At 38.9% G+C, this 12,685-nt stretch overlaps 1 protein-coding gene across 3 annotated transcripts in view; it reads right to left on the minus strand.

Moving 5' to 3' along the window:
- Window positions 1-12,685, minus strand: part of IQGAP2 (IQ motif containing GTPase activating protein 2) — a 295,353-nt gene that overhangs the window by 59,805 nt on the left and 222,863 nt on the right. For all 3 annotated transcript variants that reach the window (XM_072736972.1, XM_025998283.2, XM_025998284.2), the window contains 4 exons: window positions 10,885-10,975; window positions 5,189-5,356; window positions 2,666-2,808; window positions 614-784 (listed from right to left, as the gene is read on the minus strand). In XM_072736972.1, coding sequence (XP_072593073.1) covers window positions 614-784; window positions 2,666-2,808; window positions 5,189-5,356; window positions 10,885-10,975 — 573 coding nt within the window. The remainder of the gene's footprint in view (window positions 1-613; window positions 785-2,665; window positions 2,809-5,188; window positions 5,357-10,884; window positions 10,976-12,685) is intronic.

The raw sequence follows: 12,685 nt of genomic DNA on the forward strand, positions 1-12,685 counted from the left end.
GGGTAGTAGCAGAATATAGGGGAGAAACATCTAAGTTTGCCAAGTTCCTTAGCAACCAGAAAGTTCGGACAAATTATACAAGCTTGAGAACAACTCATAACCAAACAGAACAGGAGGATTTCTCCTAGAGGCCTAAATGAAGAGTATGTAAGTGAGAAGATACTCTTGGAGACGTGAAATCCATTTCATTAGCTCTTCCATTCTTTCAGTCTAGAGGAAAAGAACATAGACGTGCCACTCAACATCCACTAGCCACTGAAAAGCCAATTCATAAACCACTCAGTTTAGAAAGTAGATGACCCAAGGAGATTCAACTTTTTAGAGAAACAGATTTCAACTCTGATCTGAGGAGTCCCTCTGGCTCCACCTAGGTAGGTGGCAGGCAGAACTCTGTATGTCTATAGTGCCCCTTGATGGTCTGCAAAGGTGAAAAATCATTCAATGGCTTTCCCATCTCTGCGCCTTAAAAAAGCAGGTTTGGGGGCAATGAGTAAGGGAAAATCTGCAGTCAGAATTGTTAATTAGAATGTCATACTAATGGCATTACTATCAAATAAAGTGTCTTCAGGGGACAGGGCAGTTTCCTATAACTAGTGGTAGGTGATTCACATACCTGTATTTTGACCACATGCTTTTCTTGTTCATACAAATATGATTTCCTAGCTTCATACTCTTTCCTAAGAAGGGATCCTGCACTTGTGGCTTGAAGGCGAAGAAGCAAATCATCAGAAGCAGACCACATCTTTTCTCGAACATAATCTGTTGTGACTTCCTCAATTATGTCCTGGCAAGAGATATTTCTTTTGGTTACACTTCACACATCAGGTGAAAGGAGCATAGAGGCTAGCTTCTGGAGATTTTATCTTTGAGAAAAAGATCTGGATAGCTCTTTCTGGCCTGGTTTAAAAAAACAGACTTGACCAGAGCCAAGGGATGAACTGGCTTAGCTTCTTTCTAGCAACATGCTTTTGAATCCTTTGTACGTGCTGCTGCGCTGCTATGAGAATTTGGTTGAGTGATCTCAGGATCTAGAGGTGGAGATGCTGGCAAGGACCAGGTGTGAGGCCTGAGCTCCAGGGTGTGAAAAGGACAAGGATGAGTACAGTATGAATATGCATATGCATCACCTCGCCTCCTCCCTGCCCAGGGCTGCCAAGGAAAAGACAGCAGTGGCCATGACGTCTTCTGGCTCCTCTGACCTCTTCTTGTTCAGGCCAGAGTAGGCACAGCTCTGCAATGAGCCAGGAGAAGCTCAAAATAAACCTAGGAGAAAATAAAAGACTTGGGGCAGAAGGAAAGGGGGCAAGAGAAGAAAGACAGGCGCTACCATGGCCAGACAGGGGGAACCCAGTCGGAATGAGAATGAACGAGGCAAAAGGAGGAAGGGGGACTGTGAAAAGTCTTTATGTGGGTTATGAACTGGGTTTGCTTTTTATGTTTGTAAGAGATGCAAGTCAAGACTGGACTCACTTCTATGGCTGGTGTCTTTGATCAGCTGTGACTGGAATCAGTAGATACTTAATTTAAAAAATTACAACCGAAACAATAAAAAAGATGCTTAAAAATCTTTAAGAGAAGACACATTTACAGTCATGAAATCAGTACTTTCAGATTGTCTAGAAGAAATGATTTTTTTTTTAAGCAGAGTAAGACCTTCCACTTTTTAATAATCCTAATGGAATGATGCTTAATTTCACAAGGTTACTCCTTGGGCATCTTTGGATGCCACTGGAGCAATTGTTAGCTCTGAAGTTTAACCTTTTGATGCTGCTTCTTCACAGTTTGATACATCTTTTCAACTACAGCATATGGCTTTTCCATATTGTCCACAGTTTCATTTTGCTACAAAGTAGCACTGATAAGGCACTGACACAGTACTATTTTCTTGTAAACTGTGGCAATCTTGAATATTGGAAGTTAGTTATTTAACTCTTCTTCACTATCTTCTTGTCATTCAGGATTTCTGGTGGCATTGTTAGCCCCAGGCCACAGGTTTTTCTCTGAGTCTTAGCAAATATCATACCGGTGATTGGATCCACAAAGTTGCTATACTGCAATATTTTTTATCATGGAGACTTTTAATAATTCTTTAAGACCTACATTTGTACTCTTTTTTTTTCTGAAATGGAACTAAACTATTACTAGTATTTTCTCTTTAAACATACTATGATGCATGGATCAAATAGCAATTTTCAAATTTTGTGGGTCCAACTTTGGTCTCAAGTCCAAAGCGGTCTCGTGAACATCTTTTCAAGAATATTTCCCCCTAAAAAGCATTACTGACCTTTAAAAGGATAAATGTATCTCTGTGATAGGTGGTGAGGGGGAAAGAAAAAGACTTTCTGAATAGTGACAACCAAGAAATTATTACTAACTGAGCTTTTGTGTCAAGGCAAACCTAATGATTGACTTCTTAGGATAATATACCATTCCAAATAAACTATGAAAGCTTTCTTGCCCTTGTTCTGTCTGGTGGTGGTAGGCCAATATGAAATAATTGTAAAAGTTAGTAGCCATGTGGCCATATCCAACTGCATTCATGAAGACTTTATCTCAAGCCTTTGATAAATCAGTTCTTTCCTCTCTTACTTCCATGATTCAAAAATGGAAAAGTAATCACATTTATCTGTTCATAGTATAGTTTCATGAAACACAAACCTCCTACCTCAATTTCTTTTGCCATGAGCCATGATTCTTTAGGCAAGTAGGATTCAGGCATGACCCAGGAAATCTCTTTTGAATCGATGTTGTAGTAGTACTCATATTTATCCTGGAGGGACAGTTTGAGCCACGAGCCTTCGGCAGACACTAAAGAAAGAAATTTGTTACATTCTAGAGAGAAACACTGAACCCTTCAACAGAGTGTAGTTTCTCAGTATGTAAAATAATCTAATGAATAGTTTTTCACCAACCATTTGGATGGTCTAAGTTAAAATAACGAGAATTGAGTCACTAAAATGGAGTGAATTCTAGGCATTCCATGGCAGCTCTCAACTCAGCCCAATCAAGAGGACACACTGATGTCTAACACTAGGGCTCTAGACCTCAAATTTCTCATGAGGATGAGAGGGGTCACAGATGGCTAACAAGAAGGAAAAGCAAAGAATATACAGCCCTGGTAGATGTGAACAGCACATCACAGCACAGGTGGACAGAAGAGACCAAGAAGCAAGAGTCTTCTTTGCTTAGGAAGTCTTCCAGCAACTTCTCTGAGAATGAGTAATCTGGAAGAACTGTGATCCACTGTTTAGGGAAAGCCAAAAATCTGCATTAAACCAAAGCAGAAGTGACTCGTCTTTCCAGACAACTTTATCTGCCATATGCAAACACTAAGGTCACTAAGCAGGGAGGAAGAAAATGTCTGGGTTGACTTGTCTTGTTCTCTACAACCACACAAAAGAGAAAAAAATTGCAGGAAGGATTTAATATGGGGGGAAGGATGTACTAGGAAAAAAACCTTGGCAGTCATGGCTTAATGAGGTAAGAAGAATATTTCCTCCTCAAGAATTCATGGGTTAAAATCCTATTTAGAAATCTGTTTATTTTGTTGAATGGTCATGATTCCTGTCCCAGACCAGTAAGCTAAAAACAACAACAAAAATAAACATAAGGATGATCTGACCTTGATCAATCCAAGCCAACTGCTGTCAAGTGAGCATTAGACTACATGTCTTTGTAGAGAAATCAAAGTTCAAGTGAATTTCCTTATAGAATATTTAAATGGATTCAAATAACTAAGCAGGGGTAATGTTAAGGACCCTTGGATGTATGTCGATTCTTTATTTGGTTTTAAGTATTCCTCAACTGTTCTGTCCTTGCCCAGGAAAAGAGATGTATCTCTTTTCAAATGGGCAGTCAGACAGCTGTTATCTGCATAGAAATGCTGGTCTATTGGAAAATATATTGTACGGTCAAATTAGGATGATCACAAGTAATCATTATGGATTTAAGGTAACTCCTAGGTTTCTGAACAGGGAATTTGGGGATTTATGACTACATACACCAGAACATGGCACAAAGGAGGAGGGGTAGGCAAATGTAGTGGACAGAAGATAAATTAAACTTGGGTCAGGATGGACTTGAAACTGAACTTAACCCTCGCATCAATACTATTATACAATTCTTTCTCCATTAAGGATGAGGTAGGGGACACTACGGTGATTCTGGAGGAAGAGATGTGAAGGAAACAGAGAGGGGCTCAACAGGGATCAGATGCCAAGCAAGAAAGAATGGCTCAAAAACTTAGGCTCTTGGGAGCCAGAGCAGCATAATAGAGCATAGCCCTCATCACACTTCATTAATGGACAATTTGCTACATTGCAGAGTGCAATCTCTAAGTTGGAAATGCATCAGATAAACTTAAAAATATGTAGGAGGTCTATGGGAAAGATCTCCAATTTATCTAAAGAAAAAAATTTTTTTCCTCCAAATTCCACTTTTTAGGCCACTACTGTACAGTAGTTTCCCAAAGAAGAGAAGTCCATGACCTATGATATGGTGCAAATAAACACAGCCTGTGAGTTAGGACACCTGCGTCCTTGATAGGACACAAGGTGTTCAGTAGAAATCTCTAAAAGAGTGGTGTGTTGATGATCAAAAATTGACCTCTTTGGGTTTGTCATAGTCTCTCTCTACCAAAATCTCATGAATGTGTTTGTAAATCTGAAAAATGATTATTAGGCTCATGATCTCACAGATACTTTCCAGAGCCTACATTTCATAGTCTGCCATTGGATTGGACAGGCATAAATGCTTGCCAAGGTTATTGATCTGATCCCTTGGAGACCAGTTCACTCTACTCTATTCCATATTTTTAAAATTACTCTTTACTCCTACTAAAGATTGTGCAATCATGTACCATTTGTTTCAAAAAGCATAGAAATATTAGTGTAAAAATCAGTTTGTATCTCTAGAGAAATGGATCAACAAGCAAGCCCTACATAAAGCAAAAATCTCCTTAAATACTGTATTTTCTCAAGTTTATGATAACATCCATGTATAGCCACCAAGTTAATCTGAGCTTTTTAAAAAACAAAAAAAAAGTACATCTAAAATTTTTCTTTATCAAGACAAAAAATGCTTTAGAAATTTTCATTTGAAAGCATTATTTGTCTTAAAATTAATACAATACCACAGACATCATATTCAGAATGACATTTAGTTGGTGCTAAATGACTAAAAAGCTTACCACTTTTAGATTTGTGCTCTTTTGCCTTTGCAAGGGCATTATAGTACCTGTCAGCACATTCAGGGATTATGTCATTTGTATTGGGCATAGAAGGCTTCAAAAGAGACAAAATATCACTTGGCTTTTCTTTCTCCAAACACTGATTAACATCGATGACCAGTGTAATCCCTGCATAATGAAAAAAAAGTTTCTGTTAATGGTTATCTTCTACTTACACTAGAGGTGTGCAAATATATAACTCAACCTTTCTGGAATGCATTTGCATTAAACCTTTTGCCCTTTCAGAGTATGCAACACCTAAACCCAAGACAGTCACCAACTCACTTACCAGTTTAGGTTGTAAGAAGAACAAGATCCCACAGGAGCATGGCTTATTAACAGTATTTCCTGGTTGCCCTCATGTGGTATGAAGGCACTAGGTTCTACTCACTGTATGATCTGTAAGTGAAGTGAATGCATACTAACAGTAGATATGTAGTCCTTACCTAGGTCATCAATTAGTATTTGAGAAATATTCTTCTGAAGACATTTATTTATTTTAGAATAAGTAAAAATCCTGATATTCTCTTGTACAGTGCTAATATACTACACAAGGTTTGTCATAGGCAAGCTAAACAAATGTTCTAGAAAGGCAAAGGTATAGCTGGTGGACATAGGCAATCAAGTCCAGAAACTTAATTCCGAAACCAATTTAGACCTAAAAAACATCTTATCCCCTTTTAAATTTCTGCCTCTCTCCATAAATCAAAACATATTGAACTCTTTGTTGTCTTCAAAGTTAATATGGTGAGTTCTTTATTATCTACTTTAGTTGCAGCTAAGAATATTCTGGCCCAACCAATGAAACTACTGTTTTCACAAACCATAAATGCACTGAGTTAGAAACATAGAACAATAAAAACAAAAGAAACCAGGTTAAAACACTTTGTAGACAAAAAAAAGTTTTTGAGGAAAAGGGGAGAGATGGATTCCCTCCCTCCCTTCCAAACACACACATGTCAATCTCTACCATACAAATGCCTAATGGTATATTGGTGCCATCAAATTATGTTCACATGTGTGTGGAAGCAAACAAGAAAAATGGAGTTTGACTTTCAACAGCCTGGAATCAAGGTCACGCAAATCCTGGAGGAACACATACAGAATGAGGAACTTCTGTAGCCAACTTCAACTGCTGCAGAGCAAAAGGCACAGCAGTGTGTTCTTGGGCTTACAGGAGTTAACAGGAATGGATAAGCAGTTAGCCTTTCCTCTTCTTCAGGAAAGCTTTCAAGGATGGGACAAACATGGTACCGGTATTTGAGAGGTCTATGGTCTCAGAGAAGTAGAAGGAACAAGTAAATGATCAAGAATCCTCACATGAATTACATCTGACAGCTTCATCTAACCAGTAAAATGGTGTATTCTTTAAAAGATGGGTATTATAAAGGCATGCATTTCTTGCATCTAGAAGTGTGCTTTATCGTCAAGTACTGACCTGTAAGTAGTAGGTCCACAGGTTCATTTTCTAGGTAACCAAAGCTTACTCCTCGTCTTAACAGAACCATTTTTCATGAAAATCTAAAGCCCTGGAGAAAACCCTAAGAACAGTTTCTACCCTTCTCATCATTTTATCCACAGTCCCTGGTACACAGTAGGTGCTTAATGTTTGCTGAGAGCTGCCAGAATAGTCCTTCCTGCCATTATATGGTGCTATAATATCCCAAGTAGTATGTTCAAGTACTATGGAGGTGTTTGGGCTTCTTTGTTCTTGCACTAAATGGCCTCAAACTCCTCTGCTTTTTAGTTTTCCCCTCCTGGCCTACCAGCTCTCTGTTCTTGCTGCTGTGTGTTTGCACAGAGCAACCAACACCTAACTGCCTGGTAATTCATGGCTTCTGCTATACTCTGAGGTAGGAAGAGACACAACCAGACATGTTAGCTTTATTCCTAAGATAAGAATACACAGGGTCCAGGTATCTGGCCAAGAGGTCCCCAAAGAGTATAGTAAACCAGTTCTAGGCCACAGGCTTTGAGACATCTTTTTAAAAAAAATATTTTATTTATTTATTCATGAGAGGCAGAGAGAGAGAGGGAGAGGAAGAGGGAGAGGGAGGGAGGAAGGGAGGGAGGGAGGGAGGGCCAGAGACATAGGGCAGAGGGAGAGTCAGGCTCCATGTAGGAAGCCCAATGTGGGACTCGATCCCAGACCCCAGGATCATGCCCTGAGCTCAAGGCAGGTGCCAAACCGCTGAGCCACCCAGGTGTGGGTGGCCCTGAGACATCTCTTTTGATTGCTTTTTTGCTTAATCTGTGGGATGTGGTTTAGTTCCAGATAATTTAAGATGTCACATAAATGGTCTACATAAAGTCGGGTATCTTTGTGGTAAGAAACAAATTAAGAAATCTCCCATAAATCTCCTAAGAGACTGGAAAGAAATATGTTACATCTTAAGTCATATACTGGCAGTCTTTCTCTAAGGCATGTATTCTCTCAAAAGAGTTGAAATAATTCCTAGCAGGGCAAAACATTGGTTCTTGGGAGGAGGGGGCAAAACATCTTTCTGTGCATAAAGCATAGATTTACATATGGTACCTACACAGATACACAATATATGTGTGGTATTAAAATTTCGTGGTGAGAAGTAATTAGGAAAAATCTATCTAAAAAAATTCCTTAAGGTACAATAATAGGAGAAGGTTGGGAAATATTGCCCTGAGTCAAAAATAGAGACACACATACTTTAAGCAAAGAAGCTCCAGTGAACATGAACACTAGGCCCAAAAGAAGAACTGAGTTACTCTGCTCTTTTAAGTCTTGTCTATGGTAAAACATATAGGACAACTCTTTTTCTTTTCTTTTTTTTTTTGTTCATGAATTTTTATTCATTGAAGCCAAATGATGGGTTCATTGGCTGATGATTACATTACTCATCTCTTTTTATGTGTATATAAAATTTTATGTACACACACATATATATACTCATATATATACAAATATATTTACATATATATAACACTTTTTCTTTTATCAGATTATCTGGGAGTGGGTTTGATGCTTACAACATGTGACTAGAATCTGTTTTAAGTCTTCATACAAAGGAGAAAGAATGCTTTTATTTATTTTTTTTTTTTAAATTTTTTTTTAATTTTTTATTTATTTATGATAGTCACAGAGAGAGAGAGAGAGGCAGAGACACAGGCGGAGGGAGAAGCAGGCTCCATGCACCGGGAGCCCGATGTGGGATTCGATCCCGGGTCTCCAGGATCGCGCCCTGGGCCAAAGGCAGGCGCCAAACCGCTGCGCCACCCAGGGATCCCCGAAAGAATGCTTTTAAAGGTAAGATTAAACTCCTTTCTGACAAACTGGAAAATTCTCATCTCAATGTCAGAGTATAGAAGGTCTTACTTCAGAGTATCTTTTTGGTGTTATGTATCATAGAAGAAACAGTGTCAACTCTTCCAAGGCACAGGATAGAGGTAGAAGATAGGATTTAGGGAAGCCCGGGTGGCTCAGCGGTTGGGCGGCTGCCTTCAGCCCTGGGCGTGATCCTGGAGTCCGGGGATCGAGTCCCACGTCAGGCTCTCTGCATGGAGCCTGCTTCTCCCTCTGCCTGTGTCTCTGCGTCTCTCTCTCTGTGTCTCTCATGAATAAATAAATAAAATCATAAAAAAAAGAAGATAGGATTTTAAATGTGTAGATCTGGAGAACATAGTCACACATATTTAAGAAAGCCTCTGCCTTTCATAGTCAGTAGAACCATGAGTCTCAATGGAAAAAGCAGAACAAACTTGACATTTGCAGGTCACACTGTAGGAAGAACAGGAATAAAATGAATAAGATGACTTCTAAATTGGTTCGATTTCTAAGAGAAAAAGTGTAACTCTTTCAGATCATTTGAGTGAGTATTTTACAATCTAATTTTTAAAAAGTATTTTTTCAAACTGTGGCTTCCTTCAGTTTTATATTTAAGTTTAGATATCTTATGTATGCGTCTCAAATTTATTTTTTTTTTAAGGATCTGAGTGCTAGAATGGAAAGACTTCAAAGACCCTAAGGGTATAAAAGTTCAGGTTGGGAGAAATGCACATATTTTTACAGGCAAAGAAAATAAAAACCAGATGTTCCCCAGAGTTTCCGAAGTTTAAAACTATATCTTTGGGGGCGAGACTAAGGAATCTCAACAGCATTCTATGACCTGATACAACACGATACATCCTAATTATGCCATGAATGGACAGGTTATGAACAACACTTCCAGGAATCTTCATGTAAATAGGTTATTTGTATATACAGAGTGTTAGCGTATCATTCTCGAAGCTACTCTAGAACATCATGTGATTCTTCATACAATTTCTTTATGAAAAGAGAGGCTTAGAATAAAATTAAAAACTTAATCATTTGAGCCAATGAAGGGATTTGGCCAGTTGCTAAGTATGTCTATTCCACTTATACATTCTAGACCTCGGGAAGTAATCAAGACTGGTTTGAGGACTCAGCAGGAGAGAGAATGAGATAAAACCCCACTGATCACTTGACCTCTGTTAGCCCCTACTCTGACTGGTGGACCCCAGGGACATTTTGCGTTTCCCATAAGTAATGTCAGTTCAGAGCCAATGTCCTGTCATCCCTGAGAAGTCTGATTGTGTCTTTTCCTCTCAGCACAGCCACCACAGTAGAGATTGTAGACTTCTTTAGGGGAAGTCTGGACAAAAGATGAACTATGTAAGATTTTGAAAGTGTAGTTGTTTGTTCTCAAGAGGACCTGGTGTCCCCTTCATTCAAGGGGTTCCTGGTCTATAAATGGCTTAAGTCTGGAAATTGATTTAGTGGCTATTTAATGTAATCTTTGCTCTTGTTATTCGAGTTACACTTCCATTCATTTGACCTAGAACTCTTCTTCCACTAGTACAAATCAATTATGAATTTAGTAAATGGTCTATTTCACTTCTAGGAATGCCAGGGTCAATTAGCCAATTCTGTTGGTCTCTGTGAGTCAGGTTATTCTGACGACTGCTTTGACTCTGCTGTCCATTTCAGTAACCACACCCATTTGGCTTCCATGATTAAGTGCTGCCATCTGTCCTCTAGGGCCTGCCCACAGGTTTTGGACTCGTCAGCCTCTCCACAACTGCATGAGCCAATTCCTTAAAATAAATCTCCTCCTTTCTCTTTCACTATATATGTGTGTGTATATAGGTACAACATACTTTTCAGAGAAACAACTATTTATCTACACACTCACAAACACACATATATACACAGATACATGTCTTTATATGTTGCTCTGCTTTTTTTTCCAGAGGAAAAAAATATATATAGCTCTGTTTCTCTGAAAAATCCTGACTAATACAAGGAAGGCATGGTAGGGAGGACAGGCATTACTAAGCAGACTGGGCTTGTGTCCTAAGAATCAAAATTAAAACAGGGCTTGATTAAACTATAAATTTGAGAGTTTAGAAACCACTTTTTGCTTACTGGATTCATTCAGTAACATCCTCAGATTTTGTCAGAGTTAGCATCTAATCACTGAAAACAGTGCCACCACAATGAATCTTGTTTTTGTACATACACTCAACAACTGAAATCGCTAAGGGTCCAAGTCTTGTCAGAAATTTAAACTACATAATTTTAAAAATTACTAAAATAAAAAATAATAATTCAGTGGCATAACCAGCAAGGCGCACTGGGCCAGCAAAAGGGGGTGAGGGCTTACACTGTTTTGCTTTGTCCTTGTCCATGTTGGCCTCATTGACCGCATGCTGTATCTCATCCAGCCAAAGAACTTTGGAAACACTTTCAGAGTCCTGGGAGTATTGTCATAGAATAAAAGAAAGAACAGTGAATGATGATTAAACAGAATCAATAACTGCTTTTCAAGAGCCATTTTTTAATTTTTTAATTTTTAATTTTTATTTTTTCAAGAGCCATTTTAAAAGTTTCTACAAACTCTCATTCAGCAGCTACTAAGAACTGTCATATACTGTACAAACTATTAATGAAATAACCCCCAAATCCAACCTCTCCTCCCTTTTCCACTGCCACCCCTTTAGTCCAGCCTACCATCATCTCTCACCTTGACAGGTGCGTTGGTCTATTTGTTTTTGTTGCTTCCATCACTTCCCTCAACTATAGTGGTCCTCTACAGAGAAGCAGATGATCCCTCTGCTCAAACTCCTCCACAGAGTTCCCCCTGCACTTAGAGGAAAACGAAACTCCCTTCCCAGGGACTGTAGGGATCTAACAATCCAGTCCTGCAGGCTTCACTCATGCTCCTCTACTGCCTGTCCCAGACCTGCACATCAGCCTCCTTCAGATCCCAACATTCTAGCCCAGCTGTGTGGCTGTTGATTCTTTCTTACCACTCTGGCCTTAATTCAAAAGCCTTTTCTGAGTATTCTCTCCCTTAATCACTAACTGTGGCTCCCAAGGTGGCCTGGAGTACCACAGGATACTTTAAATTTTGGGGAAACACAATGATAATTGACATTTATCAGACATAGAGACAAAACCAGAGTAAAAAACCAACCAAACAAAAATGCAACCCTTAAGGAGCTAACAGTTTAGTAGAAAAGATATATTTATCAAAAAATAATTATAACATGATCAGGGCAATAATAGCTATAGATACATGATCTAGAAATAAGGAAGGATTAATTTACAGTAGGGACGAATTACAGAGGGAGAAATAGTAGCTAAGAACAGCTACAGAATGGAAGTGATAAAAGCGATGAAAAGGTATTGAATTATCTTTTTTAACTTTTGGGTTGAAATACAGTGCTGGCATATAATGTAATTAAATGGGACTTCCAGACAGCAACTGTCAGGATTACATAAACTTGCCCAAGATTACAAGTAAATATTTTCAGTAGAAATTAAATAGTTTTAGGGAAGAAGAGACATTTTTAAATAGTGAGGACATTTGCCCATGTGTAGTATAAAGTGTCATGTGCTAAATGCAAAAGCAAGCTGTGATGAACAGAAAGTAGCTCATCAGAACTATGGAGAGCCAGTTCCATCATTTTGGACTCATGATGGATGGATGGATGGATGGATGGATGGATGGATGGGTTGCAGGAAGGAGAAAGAACATTCACCAGCTCCTCCAGCAGGCTTCAATACTATTCCCCTCAGAGACTAACTTGAAATAATGTATGTGGAAAGCACTCTGAAAATGAGACAAAGAACCTATTATTTCATCCTGTAATATCTGGGCAAATGGAGACTATTGTGGAGGGCTTGGCACCTGCTTCCGCAATCATCTCTAGCTAGATCTGCCACATGGGAACTGTCACCTGTGAGCGAGAGTCTCCATTTCTTAAGAGAATGGATGGGAAGGATTCAATCAGGAAGATCGGAAGTTGAAGACTAGAGGAAGACTGATGAGACACGGGAGAAGGAGCTCTTTTTTTCTGTTTCCAGGGTCAAAGAGAACCTAAACACTCCTCCCAAGTACAGCCTAAAAACTACATTCCATACAAGTTCATTTACATCTGTCTCAGTTTTTTGAAGACTAT

This window comes from Vulpes vulpes, chromosome 14 (assembly GCF_048418805.1).
Source record: "Vulpes vulpes isolate BD-2025 chromosome 14, VulVul3, whole genome shotgun sequence".
NCBI lineage: Eukaryota > Metazoa > Chordata > Mammalia > Carnivora > Canidae > Vulpes > Vulpes vulpes.